Source organism: Rhea pennata, chromosome 15, assembly GCF_028389875.1.
Source record: "Rhea pennata isolate bPtePen1 chromosome 15, bPtePen1.pri, whole genome shotgun sequence".
In the NCBI taxonomy this organism is placed as follows: domain Eukaryota; kingdom Metazoa; phylum Chordata; class Aves; order Rheiformes; family Rheidae; genus Rhea; species Rhea pennata.
This window is the reverse complement of record NC_084677.1, coordinates 3,975,984-3,994,134: the sequence shown is the minus strand read 5'-3', so window position 1 is coordinate 3,994,134 and position 18,151 is coordinate 3,975,984. Positions and strand designations below refer to the sequence as shown.

The 18,151-nt window shown below is 56.9% G+C and overlaps 1 protein-coding gene across 1 annotated transcript in view; it reads left to right on the top strand.

The window, feature by feature from the left end:
- The first annotated feature begins 1,414 nt into the window (after window positions 1-1,414).
- PPL (periplakin) overlaps window positions 1,415-18,151 on the top strand; it is a 28,173-nt gene continuing 11,436 nt past the window's right edge. The window contains exons 1-11 of the mRNA XM_062588314.1: window positions 1,415-1,541; window positions 10,495-10,594; window positions 11,321-11,475; window positions 12,072-12,192; window positions 13,050-13,175; window positions 13,515-13,556; window positions 13,762-13,923; window positions 14,369-14,476; window positions 15,053-15,148; window positions 16,287-16,409; window positions 17,403-17,549. Coding sequence (XP_062444298.1) covers window positions 1,480-1,541; window positions 10,495-10,594; window positions 11,321-11,475; window positions 12,072-12,192; window positions 13,050-13,175; window positions 13,515-13,556; window positions 13,762-13,923; window positions 14,369-14,476; window positions 15,053-15,148; window positions 16,287-16,409; window positions 17,403-17,549 — 1,242 coding nt within the window. The 5' untranslated portion in view covers window positions 1,415-1,479. The remainder of the gene's footprint in view (window positions 1,542-10,494; window positions 10,595-11,320; window positions 11,476-12,071; window positions 12,193-13,049; window positions 13,176-13,514; window positions 13,557-13,761; window positions 13,924-14,368; window positions 14,477-15,052; window positions 15,149-16,286; window positions 16,410-17,402; window positions 17,550-18,151) is intronic.

Sequence of the window (18,151 nt, the reverse complement as noted above, 5' to 3'; positions counted from 1 at the left end):
GAGGCTCAGCGTCGCCGCTGGGCAGCGCAGCTCCGCGAAACAGCCCCCACCGGCAAAGGCGGGTTTGCTTCAATCAGAGCATTTTGCAGAAGCGCCCTCAGATGTGGGAGAACTGCAAAAACACAAGAGGTTCCTGGAAGCTGCCGCTCACCCTCTAAGCAGCAGCCCGGCTCACGCGGACTGCGTGCCACGGTGGAAACGCCCTCGCTTCTCCTCCCTCGGCTGCAGCCTAAGGAACGCAGGTGGAGGACGTCCTCACGCCCGCACGAACGCACGCTCACACGTACTTGCCCCGTGCTCGAAGCGCTGGGAGCTGCTGCCTCGCGGCGCCGTGCAGACGCGGCCGGATCCGCGCAGGAACGTCTGCGCTCAGCGAGCGCCGGGCTCGGGGCTCTGCACGCTGCCAGCGCCGCCGGAGGAGGTGGCAATCCGAGCCGAGCCGGGGATCAGGATCAATAGGTCGCAGCCTGCACTGACTTGCCCCCTGAATGAAAATCAGCAGAGGATTTGGGGCTGGCGAGGTAGCGACAATCATGTATTCAGTTGTTTAATCCCAGATGGGCACAAAATCCCTAGATAAAAAGGCCAGAGCTGCTCCTAATTGCTCAATGCTGTGCACACTGGGATGGGCGAGCAAAACCTCGCGGGCTGCGGCAGGTCGGAGGGAGGCAGCTCTGCCTCCCCCCCCGCCCGCCTGCACCCCGACGCGGCGAAGGGCCTGGCGCTGGGGCAGCAACTCCCGGCGGATCTGCAGGCGGATCTGCAAGGGTCCCTCCCCAGGGCGGGGGTCTGGGAGGCCAAAGCAAGGCCCGAGGCCCCAGGGCAGCACGACCCCGGCCCGGCACCGGCCCCTCGGCTCGAGGGCCTGGAGCAGGGCCCCTCTGGCCCGGGGGGGGGGGGAAGCACCCGACCGCTCCCCCCGCCCCAGCGGGTTGCAGCCCGGGGACTGCCCAGGCCAGGGCTGATTCCCGGATTCCCGGGCAATTTGTGGCTCTTCGGGGGGTTTCTCTTTGGGGAAGCTGCCGTGGCTTTTTACACCGTTCCCATTTGAATGCTCGTCTCCCACGGAGCGATTTTGAACCCTGGGCTTTTTTTTTTTTTTTTTTTTTTTGGGGGGGGGGGGCAGTGCAGCTTAGCAAAGTTTCTCCCCGACTGGAAGAGCTGAGAAGGAAGGAAGCTCGTGGCCGTGACACGGCCGCCGCCGAAGGCTCCGCTCCGCTCCGCGGGCACCTGCCGCCCGCGCGGGCCCCGCCCGGGCCGCGCCGCCGCCGCCCCCGCCGCAGCCCCCGGCGCCGCCCCGGCCCTGCCCCGCGCCGCGCCGTGCCGAGCCGTGCCGCGCCGAGCGGAGCGAGCAGGCGGCGGCCGCAGCCCCGGCCCCGCCTCCCGCGGCTCGGCCCGGCCCGGCCCGGCCCGGCGCGGCGCGGCGGCGGCTCCCGGCGCAGAGGCTCCCGGCGGCGGGGGAAGGAGCCGGCCGCCGCGATGCACTCGCTCTTCAGGAAGCGCAACAAGGGGAAGTACAGCCCCGCCGGGCAGAGGAAGAGGTGAGTGAGGGGCCGCAGCCCCCCGCGCAGCCCCGACGGGGACCGCGCAGCGGCCGCCTGCCCCGGGCGAGCCCGGCGGGTCTGCGCGGCTTCGGCGTCCGTTCGCGTGAGCTTCGGATCTGCTAGCCCCGAATAGTCAGTATTTCCTCCTCTCGTGCCGCTCTTTCTGTTGGAGGGGAAGTGGATTTTGAGCTGTGCCCGGCTAAGAAAGAGCGCAGCGTTAAACCTGCCCCCGAAAGGGTGCTGTGAAAATGGAAAAGATGTAGAAATCCCCAGCAGAGCAGGCATGGCCACCCTCCAGCCTGAATGATTCATTGAAGGAAACTGGAGGGCGGCCAGCCCCCGGCCCCCGGTGCCTGCCAGGGCCAGAGGGGGCATTTTTGCAACAGAAGTTGAATGTTTGGATCAATTCAGGAGAAAGTTCAGCGTTTCTGGGAGAGCCTGGAGAGGCTCTGGCGTACGCAGCCCGGGAGGCGCCGGCGACCGGCGCCGGGAAGGAGCCCGTCTCTCCCGGCGCGCCTGCCCCGACGGCCTGCTCAGCCGGGGGGCTCAGCAGCACCCGGGCGCCGGGCGGCAGCAGGAGACGCGGCCTCCTCGGAGCCCGGGCACGTGGGGCTGGCGGGGACGGGCCTCCCCGCAGCGCCCGGCCGGCCAGCCCAGGCGCCCCGGGCCTGGCGTCGGCCAGGCGCCCGCGCTCCCCCGAGGGCCGCGGCGAAGTCGCGGTCTTCGCGGCTGGAGGGAGCAGGCAGGCGCAGCGATGGGCGATGCGGCCGCCCGCACGCGTCTGCGCCTCCGAGGGCACCCGCGCGCACCCCGGGGAGGGCTGCGCCTGTTATGCCCAATTTGTTAGTTCCTGTGCTGGAGTTTACAAACATCTGCGAATCCAGGGAACGCTCCCACTCCATGGAAATATCCCCGCAGCGGGGATGGGGAAGCCAGCACCAGACCGGTTAAACAACTTGCCCGGGGAGCCAGGGGGAGATTGCGAGTTGAGGAGCTGCTGCTGCCCCGTCCTGTGCTCCAGGCGCTGCTGGAGTCGGAGCCAGCTCCCGCCCGCCCCGTTGTGCTGCTAGAAAGACAGAGCAACCATGCTAAAGTCAACAGCCCTGTGCTGTAAACAGGAACAGATACTTGGACACAGCGCCCCGTCCAGCCCAGCCTGCTCTCCGGGGAGGCTCTTTCAGCTGGGGAAAGGTAGGTTGCAGGGTTGCGGGTTAGCGCAGGGCTGAGTGCCAGGGTGCCCCTGGAGACTGAGCATGCAAAGTGCAGTGGTGGCAGAGCGGATACCTGAGCACAGGGTTGGCAGGCGATCAGTCACGCGGGAGCGTTTCCTGCAGGTAATAAGGAGCCGGGCCTGTGATCTCGGCCGATGCAGTTGGGGTTGCCTCGGAAGTACCTTCCTAGGGCAGTTAGAGCTTTGACAAGGAGCCGCTGCGCGACGGGATCTCAGCGGCTCCTTCGGTCGGAAGCCCTGGGACAAATTCCTGTTGCAGTGGGGCACCTTGCCGTCTGTGCTCAGGCGGCTGCCGTGGTGATCAGCACCAGAGACCAGAGCAGGGCTGTCAGGATCCAAAGCTGAATCTCTGCAGCTCAAGCCGGGCTCGGTAATCCGCCCAGGAACAGCGTTCTCTGTCTTGCTGGCTCAGAATGCGGGTGGTCACCGGTCTCCAACCCAAAATTAGCCCGTAAGGCTCCAATCCAAAGCAACTTGAAACGTGAGGGCATCGAGCAACCCCCTCCCTACTCCGGTTCCTATCTGCATGCCATGTAGGGCCCCAGTACACCAAGGTGCTACCCAGAGCGTTCGTTGGTGACCCTGCTTGAGCAGGGGGTTGGACTAGATGATCTCCAGAGGTCCCTTCCAGCCTGACCGACTCTGTGATTCAGAGCCTGCTGACAGCAAAGAGCGAGGCCCTCGCCCAGCAGGGCATGAGGTCCCGTGCGCCGGGGTGGGATGCTCCGCTCTGGCCCTGCAGCTGAGCTGGCCTGTTTCGGCAAGGCTGCTGCTGCCCCTGGGCTGGTGGGGACGTGGCCTGTGCTCGCTGGGGGCCAGGTCCTGCAGGCCTTGGCAGTGGGCGGCCGCAGGAGCTCACTCCCTCCCCAAACAAGTAAGAAGCTGGTTGTGGTGACCGACCCGCGTCTCAAAGCTCATCTGCCCCACAAGGGCAAGCAAGGAAGAAAGTCACTCCGCTTTGGAGTTCTCATGAGGCAACAGCATGGAAAGAACAGAAGCAGCATTAAATCCTGCAGAGCCGTGATGATTTAAACACAGCTTGGTGCACACAGGTAGAGCCGGGGCCTCTGGCCTGCTGTGGCTTGTCTGTCCTCAGCAGCACATTTAGTCTTCCAGCTCATCAGCCATGCACTGTGCCACTGCTTAGCTGGAGGAAAACCCCTGTGATGCTCTGTGCACAGAACCCTGGATCCCTCTGCCCCTCCAGCCGCCTCCTAATACTACACCAGTGCCCCATCCTCCAGCACTTACTTTATCACCGGTTTGCAGGTTAATGCTCCTCCACAGGAGTTCTCCAAGGCTTTTCCTTCTTCTAATGCACAAATTAGCAAGATTAGGGCCCAGGTGTCTCCTTAGGAATATTCTTATCTCTTCTCCTTCCCTCTAAGGAGAGAGGCAGGCAAGGAACCTGCCACGTGAGACCCTTGTGAAAGCCTTGGGCTCTAGCTTGAGCTAGTTGTGTAGCGAGAGGCAGGACTTTGGGTGCAGAAGTGGCGGGTGCTACAGCTCTGGCCTGAGACTGCAGTTCCTCAGGCTCGGCAGCCCATCCTGTCCGACCCTGGGCTTTGGGCACCTCCGCACATTGTAATGTAGTATGTGGTAGGTGACCCACATCTCACTCCTTTCCTTCATCTCTACCAAACACTTGCTGCATTAAGAAAACATGAGGTTGTTTTTTCCCCTTTCTAAGGCCAAGCTTGAGAGTTAGAAAACAAAGATCAGAGCTGAGCCATGAGAAGTCGCTGCCAAAATGTTCGTGGAAGCTCGGCCCACTCCTGGGCTCCCCCTCAGTACACACAGCATCAGAGCAACGCCCAGGTTCAGGAGGGCTCCCAGCCTTGTAGACCTTCAATGGTGTCTGGAGACCCGAAGCCTTCTCAGAGTGGCTCAGCCACTTCCCTATCCAAAAGGCAGTTTATGTACCTTGGGTACAAGCCGGGGACATCTGCAGAGGCTCTGGCAGCAGGGCTGACACTGATTTCTAGAGGTGGTTTTGCAGGGATAGAGTCAGCAATAATGAACAGACAACGAGTGAGTCAGGGGCGTTGCTCTGTATTTATAGTGGAGCAAGCCTCACCATCACCTGGCCTAGTTTTGCTTTAATTTCCATGCACATTACAATAATATATCTCCATTAATACAAGGCAAGATAAGTATAATTGAAACAAGCTGGACTGAGCATAGCAACCCAGCTGTCCAGCTATGCCCTAGTGTGTGTAGCTTGACAACACACTAATCAAAAGTTTTGAGCCAGATCTTAATCTCCACCAAACTTCAATGACACTAGCTCAGCCCTCTCGTCCTCTGCTCTGCTGCAGTGTCACTCCAGGGCTGTTAGGAGCAGCTCGGAGGAATTAGCAAGGGAGCATTATGCACTGGCGTCTGAGGCTCAGGAGGTTTTAAAGGCAGTTACACTCTTGTGTTTTGGCCTTCAGGAAGATTAGTACAGTTTAAGCGTGTGAAGTCTGGTCTCTAGCAGCAGCGCTCGCATGGATACATGTACAGATGGCAACCTACTTCAAGAACAGTTGTAAGCAGTCATTTGTGCTTCCAACAGTGGGGTGCAGTGGGCAGTGGGTTTTTTTTGAGTGAGGAGCACAGAGACCCTATGTGAAGCTGCTCACTTGACCCTGGCTAAGAGCTCCCCCTTGGTGTTATGGGCAAGTTCCCAGTGGGCTCCAGCAGCAACCCCTGGAGCCATCAGGAGTGCCAGGGTCACAGGCAACATCCACCGAGCTGCAGGAAGGAGCAGTACAGAGCCACTTCCATTAAATGTTGCGTCTTCTCAGCAAAATAGTACGATCTGGTGTATGGGCAAGCTGTCAACACAAGAGCTTTCACAGGGACTGGGTCCAGCTGGAGCCGTCAGAACTCGAGGACCATCTATTTGAGCACCCCCACCTAGGCCTGTTAGTGAAGTATCTGCCTTGATTGGAAAAGGAAGCAATCAAAGAAGTGAGAGCCCCTGAAGGGATTTCCTGCCACCTGCCAGCAAGTGCAGAACGAGGGTGTGAACGTACAAACATTCCAGAGATGCTTACTCGGGGCTTCGGGCCTCTGGCACAGCTGAGGAAGTCAGCTCCAAAAAATGTTCTTATCAGCGAAGGCACGACCTGAGAGGAAGAGGTTAAAAAAACCACTAAGGATCGCATCACTGCAGGGGGAAGGAGGCGTAAAAACGCAGCGCCCTGCGTTGCGGGTGCTCTTTTGCTCGGGAGCAGCTCAGCCTGTCACCTGGAACTGTTCACCGAGCAAACATCGGCCCTCTCGAAGCCACCAGGAAATCAGTGCGCCCGTTTACAGCCCCACACGGAAAGCGCTCAAACTGCGTTTCGTGTTGCAAAATGATCGTGGCTTGCCACGTTAGCTGGCAGAGAGATTTAAATTGTTGGCAAGGAGGCTGCTGCTGGGCAGCGGACTGGTCGTGTAATGGTCTGGGCTAGGAATTTAGGGTTAGGAATCGGTTCTCTTCAGTCACCTTGGGAGAAAAGTCTCATTTTTAGTAGCAAGGTTTTCATACCACAAAAATCATTGCCTTGTCTGTTTGTCATGAATTGCTTGGAAAAAAAAGTATATAAATCCTACCCCCTTTTACTTGGTTTAAATTGTGGATATTAAGTTGCAGAAGGGAGTGAGGGGCAAATCCTCGCCCTGAGGGATCATCCAGAACCTGGACCCCCTCCTGGCTGTCTCGGCACCAGCGAGGAAATCCAGTTTCTGTGTAGGAAACTCCTGGCAAAGGCAGCACCTGAGTAAGAGGGCCGTGGCCTGGGTGTTGCACGCTTTCCGTTTCCCGGCACCAGAGATCGGTTTTGGCAGTGCCGAGTGGTTTCTCGGAGCACGCACGGGGGCCGGCCGGGCGCCGCGGCTGCAGCTCGGCCGGACCAGCTCAGCAGCCCCACCGTCGAGCGCCGTGCGTGAAACGCCGGGCTGCCGCGGATCCCGGCGGAGCTCTGCTCCCTTTCATTTGCCCTGTGCAATTTAGAAGTTTCTTTGTTACAGTTTAAAACAGAACTAGAAAATCCCCAGACTACTTCTGCCTTTAGAGATGGTTTTCCTATCCACGCTGTAGATCTGCTTAAACCTTGAAGGTTCATCCTTGGGCTTGTTAGAAAACGCAGAGACCAGCCGGCGAGTCCTACCAGCTTTTCCCGAGCCCCTGGTCAGTGCTGGTTCAGCTTACCGCGATGGCAGCTGTAATTCCCAACCTGCACCCGGAAAATCAGCCCGTCCCACCCTTGAGGTGGGGTTTGGCCTCCAGTTGGCCAGTGAGGGGTGAGAAGTGCCCCGTTGTGCTTGGGAAGGTTTCCCAAGCCTGTTGCCCAGCTGGTCACGCAGGAGCCCAGGGCCAGGGCTCCTCGTGACTCACGCCGAGCAGCAACCACCGTCCGGGCGCGCAGGAGCGCACGCGCGTGGTGTGATGCCCTTTTAGTCATCCTGCTTCAAACCACTTTCGCTCCACTGATCTCATCTGGCGTTTTTCCGGGTTTGCGCGGGGCGATCGGCTCCCATCCTTGTAACGCTCGGCGTTAAGCGAGGAGCTGTAAGAGGGGACAGGCGACAGGACCGAGGCCCTCCGCAGCGGCACGCGGAGCGCTGGCTCCGTCCGTAACGCCAGCGATGCCCCGCGGCTGGCAGCACCCGTCCTGAAGGGTCGTTCACAAGCCAGGTCTGCTGTACTCGGCGGACAGGTGCCCGGCGCCAGGGACTGCCTAACTTCATCTTCGATCGCTTTTGGAGCGCCCCGTACATGCAGCTACACCGGGCCGCTTGGGTTTGCTCGGAGAGCGCTGCCCCGTCTCACCGGGGCCGCGGGGCCTCACGCTCCTCCGCCTCCTCGAATCCGTGCCCTGCGCGGCCACGGCTCTCTGAAGCTGGAGCTCGTTGACAGCACAGCAGAAGAAACTCTAAAATCCATTCTGAAGAGCTTTTTCTTACTATTTTAGCAGGATCCAGGCAGCTGCTCGCCCAGTGCGCGTGATTATTTACCAGTGCGTCCTCCAAACGTGATTATTTACCGATGGAAACCCGTACTCACCCTCGCCGTTCCCGCTGCCCAGCTGGTGCGCGGCTCGCGCTGCCGGTGTGGACGCGCACGCTCCCGGCACCTCGTTCGCCCGAGAGCTGCGGGAGCTGCGCGCAGCTCGCTGCTGCCTTGCTCCGCAGGCCCTCTGCGCACGAGGCCCTGCTGCAGACCGTGCGCTGTGCTGCCCAGGGTGCCTTGGGCAGCCTTTAACCTCCTGCAGAGCCCAGCACTGCTTTTCCTCTCCTCTGAAATTGCATTCATTTCTGCTGATGCAAGAGGGCCTGCAATTATGGTAGTGCTTTTTTTTTCTTTTTTTTTTTTTTTTTTGTTAATCAGAAGGTGCCAGGCAGGCACGAAGAGTGGTAGCAGACACTAACCACCAGCCACACTAAGTAGCATTCTGATGATACAGCTTCTATTAAAAACAAAAACAAAAAAATAAACAAAAAAATAAACACAGCGTGAATCTTGCCCAGGCCAGAACTAGGGGAAGCATGAGCAATAGCACATCTGTCACATGCTGCAAGACTCCTGTAGCGAGTTCTAGGCATGGAGAACCAGGCACCAAGGTGAATTTTATTCTTGCTGCATTGAAGAAGATGGACACGCAGAGCTGGCAAGACCATGCTCTGGAGCGCAGCAGCGGTGCTGGGAGGGGAGGCTGGCTCTTCCCTGCAGCACCCGTGTCGAAAAGGCAGCAGGCTGAGAGGAACACCACTGCTGGAGGGTATATGATGCACAGGGATCACCAAGGCCACCTCTTGGTCTTCCTCAGCTGATGGTTGAGCAAGGGCATGTGTCCAGGGAAGCCACTGCCTTGACCTCTGCGGTTTGACAGGCAGTTTTCATTGCCAGCTTTGAGCCACCTTTCTGCGGAAGGAGGGAGGACGTGGGTCACTCTCAATTTCCTCCACCAAGCTTACACGTTTGGTTCCTGCTCCATTAGGGATTCACCTGCTGAAGCTGCCAGCTCTGGGCTGTCAGCGTGGGGGCAAAGGGCTGCCGCAGGAGCCCTCGGTGCTGTAAGCAAGCCAGGCTGGGACGCTGCTTCTCCTCCAGATAACTGCTCTTACCAGACCCCCGCCTGTCTTGCTGCCGTTTAGGTTTCCGGGGAACCAGCTTTTGCAGGCGATACATGCCTTGTCTACTGGCAGCTGTAACAGCAATTAACATTTTTAAACACCACATAAGGATTAATTTTACCACCACATAGCAAAGCCATTAAGGCTTATTATTCCCACTCTATAGATGGCTGGAACTGGAGTGAGCCAACACTTAAACGATGGCTTAAGTCCACATGGCGAACAGGAATTGCAAATGGGCCATGAACTCCAGCTCTGTGGCCTAGACTCTGCTCTGAACGGTGACATTGCTCGGACCATTCAGGAGCCCATTTTTTACCAAGAGTAGGAGCGTGGCCGATGGCGTTCTGGGAACATGCCAGAACAACTAATTATACCTTTCTTACCTTGGGAGCTGTGGGTGGGCGTTGTGTCCTGCATTTCCTGCTCAAAGTCGTCGTGCAGAGGTGTTGCTGCTGGGAGAAGGCTGCTGTGATTCATCGCTGAGCAAAGTGGTTTCTGTCTCAAGTCTGCAAAGCAGGCCAGGACTCTCCAGCAGAAGAGACGCGAGTGTTGCCCAGCACATCACTGGGAGTGTGCTTGTCATTTGGAAACAGAGCTGGCACGCTGCAGGCTGCACTTCGCCTTCTCCTCTTGCAGCCAAGCTAACGGAGAGAGGATGAAATGTTTAAAATAATCATAGCTATGCAAAACCTGTCACGGGTTGTTTTGTGAGCTTATGGAAGAATTTGCTCTAGCTCAGCCTGCTATATCACTCTGCAATACGGTTGTGAATATTTGGCCGACCCCATGCAATCCCCCAGTAGTGTGGAGCACACTGAAGGTGCCTCGCACCCCATCAGCACAGCTGCAAACGCAGAGGGGGGCTTGGACAGCACCCTTATCCTGGGCACCTGTTGGAGGGAAGGAAAAACACTGCCCAGCAAGAGACAGGCTGCCTGAGGGTAGATGGATTGGGTGCTGTCCTGTCCCCTTTCACCTGGTTTAAATTGTGGATGTGAAGCTGCCGAGCAGGTGCCATCTCTTGAGGGAGCTGGGGCTGCTGCAGGCAGGTACTCGATGCACGCAGGGCAGTGCCTGCTGCAGCGCAAAACACGGGAGCCCTGAGCCGAGGAGGGGACGCAGCCAGGGCTGCACGCAGGCAGAAGCACAGGTGCCGCCAAACAGGCCCTCTTGCCTGGGTGCTGGGGTTTGGGGTCCCCTTTGCTGGCAGAGAGGGGGGTTCGTGCTCCCGTTCCTCTGTGCGGGAGGCACCCTCTCTCGCTCTCCAGCAAACAGCCCTCATCCTTGCTTGCATCGAGGCCAAACGAGGCTTGGCCAAGGTGGGGACTCCTGTTTGCACTGTGCTGGAGATGGTAAGTCCCCAACCACCGCCCCCACCCTGGCAGAGCAGCCAAGTATTTTGGAAAGTGTTAGAAAGGCACCAGTGAGTCATGCGCAGCTGCAGCGCCTGGCAGGCACGGCTGGCCCCCCGCCACCCCTGCGCACGCTGCGGAGGGAGGACGGGGTCACGGCGTGCCGAGAGGAGCCCCTGGCAGCCCCAGGCCGCCGCCTTCCGCACACACGTTCATGGGGTGACAAGTGCCTCTCTCTGACCCTCTTTTTCTCCAGCATCTCCAGCAAAGAGCTGACCGAGCTCATCGAACGCCTGCAGAAAAATGCCGACCAGGTGGAGAAAAACATTGTGGAGACTGACTCCCGCATGCAGAGCGTGAGTATACAATGTCCTTACACACCCTAGGCAGGCTCCTTCCCCTGTGCTCCCACCCTCCTCCTCCAAACACTCCCTGCAGAGTCCTCTGCACAGCCAGTCCACGTGCAGCATCACTCTCCAGCCACGGGCCAGGCTCCAGCAGCCTGTGCTGCTTCGAAGTGCTTTTGCTGTCTGTCCTGTCACATGTGTGTACACTCGCCCTGCCTGGAGGGGTTCACTTGGGCTGGGATTGCCTTTCTGTGACAGATGGAGGTACAGGTTCCTCAGGGTTACAGGAGGAAGCTGGAAGTCCATGAGAGATTATGTGCCCCTTAGTCTTCTCTATCCGGGGCAGGATGCTACTGTGCAGAGCAGGGATCTGCAGTAAAAAGGCATCTGTGATGAAGAAGGGGGCTGAAACATCTTCATTTTCTCAGATGATGACATGGTGCATCCAAAGGCAATATAATCTCCCCTAGCTCTTCCTCAGGGCTAACTTACAGGAGGAGAAAGCAAAGTACGTTACTGGGAGTATAAAGGGTGATCCATCTCCAGGCAGCTGAGAAACCTTCCAGGAACAGTGTGGAGGAAGACCTCAGCGGTGCTATGTGTGTGCGCGCACCCATCCCACAGCCCAGTGTGGGCCAGGCCAGCTCTGTGCGGTGGCCATTTGGGTGCTGTAGTTTTTCCTTTGTGACTGTTCGCTTTCATTCTACTCCCAGTTTTCTCCCTGTGCCTCCCCAGGACTTGCACAAGATCAAGGCCTGCCAGCTGGCCCAGTACAAGGACCTCACGGCTCAGAAACTCAGCGAGTCGGACAAGCTGCTCTACGTGCTGGATGGGGATGCAGCAGTTGCCAAGCACATGAAGCACCCCCAGGGTGAAATGATCACCGAAGAGTAAGTACCACAGAAGGAAATCTGTTCCCAGTCCCTCACAGGCTGGGAAGCCCCTTCTCCAGGGGGTCTGCTCAGCTGCTGCCTGGACCTGGAGGAGGTACTGCAGGCTCCTTCACCTCCCATTGCAACCCATTGCATTAGCTCATACCTGCACCCATCCTCTGGCACACACATGCAAAAGGCAAGGATCCTTGCACCATCATGGTCTGTAGCCATGTGTGAGGCTCTGCACAGAGCCCATGTGGTCATATCTGCCCGGCAGGCAGGCAAGCCATGCTCTCCCCCGCTATAGCCTGCTCTGAGCTAGAAGTTTTGCTGAGCCTCCTTGCTGCTGAGCCTCCTTGGCAGAGGATCAGTGTGCAGGAGACTTTGCCCTCTCGCTCCCCAGCTTGTTGCACAATGGGCAACAAACTCTGTGGTTGTTACCACCCTGCCTGGCAGTGCTACATTCTCCAGGGTCTCCTACGGGCAGTCTGCTTGGGCATAGGCCATCTATGAGAGGGCTGGGAGGGTATCACCTAGAGCTGCTGAAATTAATGCCAGGGCTGGCTCATGCCCACATCCTGCATCCTACCCTCATCTTTCCGTTCCCACAGCATCCGGCAGCTGAAGGAACGAGTGGCAAACTTACGTGTGAAACATGACCAGATCTACAACTTACCCCTGCAGCAGGTGGAACCCCAGGTCAACTGGTCAACAGTAATCAAGGAGAAACAGGTACCAAGGGGGCCTGAGATTACACCGGTGACACCTACCCAGCTGGCAGCAGTGCCTGGAAGAAGACAGGGTCTCATACCCATGCAAGCAGTAAACAGTATGGTGGAGGGAGTGCAAAGGAACAGATGGGAAGAACATGGGGTGCTTGATGGTAACAAAGGGTGCCAGAGGTGACAGAAAAAGGCCAGGCAGGTCAGCTGCCGCAGTGCTGGAATCAATGCTTAAAGCAGCAATGCAGGTAGCATCTAGGTTGAACGCTCATGTCATGCTAGGTGAGCGTGGGCAAATCCCTACAGGGCGTCAGTGAGGACAGAGACTGCACCCCCTCCCCAGGTGACATGCTCCAATACTCAGCAATACTCACTGTTGAGTGAAGAGGCTTCCTTAGAGCCAGTCTGAACCTCCTGTTTCAGTTTATGCCTGTTGTCTCATACCTCCTCACAGTTCCCACCATGCAGCACTTAAAGAGCCTAGCTCTGTTGTCTCAGTAACCTCCCTGTAGGCATGAGAAGCTGGGAAGCTTGAGAGATTGGTCCATGGCACGCACTGCCTGCTCACCAGGGATCCTGCCACTGCCGATCCCTTGTAACACCCTCGGCTACTGGCTCACACCCTGACCACCCTGCTTTGGGTGCCAAGAAGTTATTTGGGCTGTTTTCACAGTCAGTTTTGCAGTTTTGCTATCCCTCTGCTGCTCCACATGACCTCAGCATGCAGACAGCATCCAGCTCGGAACCCAGAGCATGAGGTTAACCTGCAGGGCATGAGACTTTCCTGGTAGCATCGGTAGCTCCACATCCCTCAGCCGAATGTGCCTCCTTTCTCCCATCATTAACCCTAAATTTTGTATGATACAGGACATGCTGAGCAGCAAGGGCTTCGGGACTGACCTGCCACTGGTCAATAGCCAAGTAGAAGAGCACAACATCTTCCACAACGAGGTGATGGCCATCGGCCCACATATCACCAAGGAAGGCAACAAGGTCAGTTCTCATCCCTCTCTCTGCTAGCTGGGGCACTGCCCCATAGAGTCGACCTTGGACTTGGGGGGAGGGGGAGCATGCTGCTGAAGAAGGCAAGGGCAGCAAGGCAACTTGCCCAGGTGGGATCATGGACAGCTCCAAAGCTGTCAGAGCCTGGATGGGGTTGTGTAGGCGACCAGATCCACTCCTAGCCTCTGAGCTGAACATCACACACTGACCCTGGCTTTACAGTGAGGCAAATCCTATTAAATCCACATCCTCCTCCCTCATCCAACCCACTTTGGACTGTTGTTCACTAGAGATGTGCTCTTAATGCTTATGTTTCTTCTCTGTTACCAGGACCACACAAGTGACCTCCAAACCAAATATCAGAAACTGCTGGTAAGAGACACCTCTGAGGCCCTGGAGAAAGGCTGGGTGGCAGCAGGATGAGGCTGGGGTGGGAAGAGCCTTTTACAGGGGTGTTTCTGCTGGGGAAGCCAAGCACCCTCAGCAGACAGCTCTGCCCCGTGGAGGAGAGAGCAAGACCCTGGAGGGGAGAAAGGAGTTTTGGGCTGAGCTTTTTCTCTAACCCTCCACTTAACAGGCCAGCTCCCAGCAGCGGCAGCAGGATCTGAATTCCCTGCAGGACTACATGCAGCGCTGCACAAACAAGCTCTACTGGCTGGATCAGCAGGCGAAGGACAGGACACATTACGACTGGAGCGACCACAACCTGGACTACCCCAGCCGACGCCGGCAGTACGAGGTTTGTGTACTCCCGTGTAGCCTGCACCCATACCAGCCATCATCTACCAGCCTTCCAGGCCGGAGGCGTTACAGCAATGCATGTAGGCATGGAGCCAGGGAAGCAGACTGGAGGTTGGACAGGAAATATCCCTTTCCCATGCCTCAGTTTCCCCATTCCATCATGAAACACTAAGATTTACAGATCGAATATGAATAGGAAAATTAATCCTTACCTCCTGCCAGAAATAAAGGTGCTGGATGCTTAAGCAAAGAAGAGACTTGACAAGTTCCTACTTCTCTTCTTCCTTAGCTCAGCATTAGCTCGGTAACCATCAAACCCAGAGATCTTAGCAACATCTGCAAGTAGGAGAATACTAGGCCATCAGTCTTGTGGAGCTGTTCACACCCTTTTAGTCTGAAGTAGCTTCAACATAGGACTAAGCCAAGGTCCCCTCTCATTGCAGAACTTCATCCACCGGAAACTAGAAGAGAAAGAGGAGGCCATCAACAAGCTGCACGCAGATGGAGATCAGTTGCTTGCCCAGAATCACCCTGGGAAGAATGCCATCGAGGTGACCTCTGGCTTCCCCGCATGCTCAGAGGGGGTTTTGTGCTTTTGCAACACTTGAATTACTTCCTGGGATGCCAAGTGGGAAAAGCATCCTTCACTTGCAAGCGTATAAACAGAACCAAAGGAGCAGAGATAGTCTAAGTAGCTCTTCCTACTGTCATTATTCCTGTAGTGTTTATCCATTGCTTCTCCACAAAGGATAAATTACATGTCCAAATTCCACATTTGATGGGAATTTGGACATATTGCCACAGAATTTGCCACTTTCTTCCACCATTCCCCACAATCCCATAAAAGCACCCCAGTTTCAGACTATCTCTGTTGCATTCCCATCCTAGCTCTGTAACAAGAGCTTCTGGCTGGTTTCATAGGCAGCCAAGGATTTGCTTGTGCAAAATGGAGTTTGGTAGTTGCTGCTGGCCAGTTCAGGTTCACTGCAACACAAGTCCTTTCACTGCAGCGGGCTGAGCTCGGCCACGCAGCAAATTTTTCCACCTTGCTCCCTGGAAGCACTGTGTGCGTGCGCGGCTAATGCGTCGCTGCCAGCTCTGGGCTCTGATGCTGAGTTTTGTAACAGGCTCACATTGAGGCAGTCCATGCCGACTGGAAGGAGTACCTCAACTTCCTGATCTGCGAGGAGAGCCATCTGAAGTTCATGGAGAACTTCCACAAGGTACCAGAGCCTTGGGACTAGCGAGGCACTGTCACCTGCTCTGTGCACCCCGGAGGGTAGATGCTGGGCCGTGAGCGATGCCAGTGTGCGAACAAGCCCCTAGCACTCTGGAAACAGGACAGAAGAGATTTAGTTCTCTAGTCTAAGGAGCTTTTAAGCTAGAGGAATTATTGGGTCCTCAGCCTTGACCTGATATAACATCAGTCATAATCGCTCAAACTCTGAGCACAATAATTTATTTGGCCAAAGCATAACTTCCAGAAAGTCTCCGCTCCTGTTGCCAAGGTTCAAGAGCTGCTGTCCAGTGTCAGCATCCTCTGCCTGCAGGACGGCAGAGGAGTTTCCCGCTGGGCTTATAGCAAGGCTCAAGCCAGCCTTATGTCACCGTACCCTCAAACCAGGCCACGGGCAGCCTTGCGTGTTCTGTGGGGAAGCAGAACAGGTCTGAGGGGGACATTTAACCTGCACGCTGCTCCGTTCGCCGCACAGGGAGCCCTGCGAAGGGCTCGCCACTCCAGCTCTGCTCTGCAGACAGATGTCTGCTTGATAAATTGCATCTGACAGCTAGGGAGGCTCGGCAGGAGAGCAGGTCAGGCAGGATTCCTCTCCCACGACCTGGGTGTGTTTAAGACGTGATGAATCCTTTGCCAAAGTTGAATGGTAGCGCCCAGCCCAGGCCGTGCCTTTTGTAGGTGCCTGTTTAGTATCTACGAGAATAACTGCCCCGTGGGATGGTTTGTGTGTGGAAGGGCTCGGCTCTGCCTCACCGCTGGCAATGGAGGCCGGGGAGACGCGGTGCAGAAAGGCGTCCTGCTCATGACGCTGTTCAAGTGAAACGAAGTTAAAGGTGGGAAGGATGGGTCAGAAGCAGGATTTAGCAAGTTTGCAGGAAGAGAGCATGAAATAATCTGCCCCATTATTTCACTGGTTGTCTTTCCCCTAGCTCTAGTGTCCTGCACATGGCACATAGTGAATCCTCATTCTCTTTCTCCATGCATTTCTGAGTTTTCAGACCTCTGTCGTCTCTCCCCTTGTCTCTCTCCACTCCAGTAGTGCAAGGACTGGGATGCTGGGCTGTAGGGACTGCCACATTTTTCAGCAGGGGCCCTCGCTCACAAGAGACTGTGCTTTTCTGCAGTTCCAGAAAGACACTAAGGATGCCCAGGAGCTCTTGAAGAAGGTAGATACAGACTTGGACCAGAAATTCAGCCCGGAGTTCAAGGATAGATACCAGCTCGAGTCTCTCCTCAGGGAGCTGGATGTGAGTATTCGGTGTAGCCAGGACCAAAAGGGGAGGCAAGCATGGTGGTAGCAGCAGTGGGCACCAGGGGGTCCTTGCAGCACCCAGAGAAGGCACATCCCTGGCTGTGCAGGCGTCTCAGCGTGGCTCTCACGGTGGTTGGCAGGAGGGCCCTCACTGCTGCCTCCCTTCGCCCAGCATTCACCTGACTCTTCCTTCCCCTCCAGCTAGAGGTTGCCTCTCCCATGGCGACGTAATTGCTCACTGGGCTGGTTTTTATTTGTTCTCTCATTCAGTTAGTGCTCATAAGGGGTGGGAGCATAATTAGACCTGCAGCCAGAGGAGGTTGTGGAACTAGCTGTGCTGCAGAGAGCTGGGCTGTGAGATCGCCCACTTGGGAACGGCTGTGTGGAGCAACTGGCCCAGCCCAGGCCTAAGCATGCCCCAGCAGGCCTGACATCTCTTGGGACAGCTGAGAGCTCTTCCCAAGAGCCATCCTTTTCCTCTTGCATGCTCCATCCCAGTAAACACTGTGGGATACCCACCTGCGCATCTAGAAGTAGAGCGACTGATCCAGAGCTGTTGCAAGAGGCTCCAGAGCTGCTCGCTGGGATCAGGGTTATTACATCAATATGCAACTGCACAGATGTGGGCTGTAGACCGGGAAATGCCTATTGCTGCCTGGTGGCTAGAGCTGAGGCATGGCAACAGCGTGAGCTTGGCATAGGCTTAGGTTTGGAAGAATGCAAAATCACGGGGGAACGTCGTTCTAAGCTCCCAAATCCCAGTCTAGTTGCAGAGGCAGAAGAGCAGAGGAGAGTGCTCAGTGCAGGAGCGTAGCAGCAGGATAGCAGCACTCAGGACGCATTTTCTGAAGTCTTTGTGCCACCAGCACTTGTGCAAGCTCTTCCCCAGACCAGCTCTTCCACCAGCTGGGAAGGCCCAGGAGATCTGGAGCCCCTGCCTCATTTTTCCCCCATCTCTGCACTGGTTTTGGTTGTCACCCTATGACAGGACCAGGAGAAGGCCTTGGATAAGTACGATGCTGTGGTGAAGTCCCTGCAGGAGCGCAGCCAGCAAGTTCTGCCCCTGAGGTACCGCCGGGAGACGCCACTGCAGCCCGTTCCCGTGGAGGCTCTCTGCGAGTACGAAGGCGAGCAGGTAAAGTCTCCCTCTTCCCGTGGGGGCCGCAGAGGCACGGCTGGCAACAGTCTGTTCGGCTCCTTGGAGCACAGCAGGGAACAGGAAAGATCGCTGGTTAAGGAGTAGGTTTTGCTAGTGCCCAGGCAGCGATGGACGAGGCAAGGGTGCAGCTTGCGGTGATGTGAAAGCAAGTCTTGCAGGTTGGGAAGAGCAGCGCAGGATGCAGCCGCCGTTCCTCCTGCGGACGGTGTGCGCATCGCACCCTTGGCAGGATTACGAGAGCCCGGCCCCGTCGCGTTCCCATGCTTCCTGCTGCCTGGGCTGGCATGTTAAAGGCGTCCAGGCATGTTTCTGACCAGAGACACTCAAACCTCCAACACCAGTGTTGGCCCAGCAGGCACATTTGCATCCCTCCCACCTGCGCTGTCACGTCACCAGTAGAATATCAGTTTTTGTACAGGATTGAATGGCTGAACGAAGCGATGTGGCTGCAAAGCTGAGAGACAGCTTTGGAGCAGCGGGGGCTGGGGAGGAGAGAGTAGCTCTGGCTGACTCAGCTGCCCGGGTCTTAGAAAAGGAAACCCACAGCACAGCCTTGGGAACGCCGCCTTGTCTCTGCC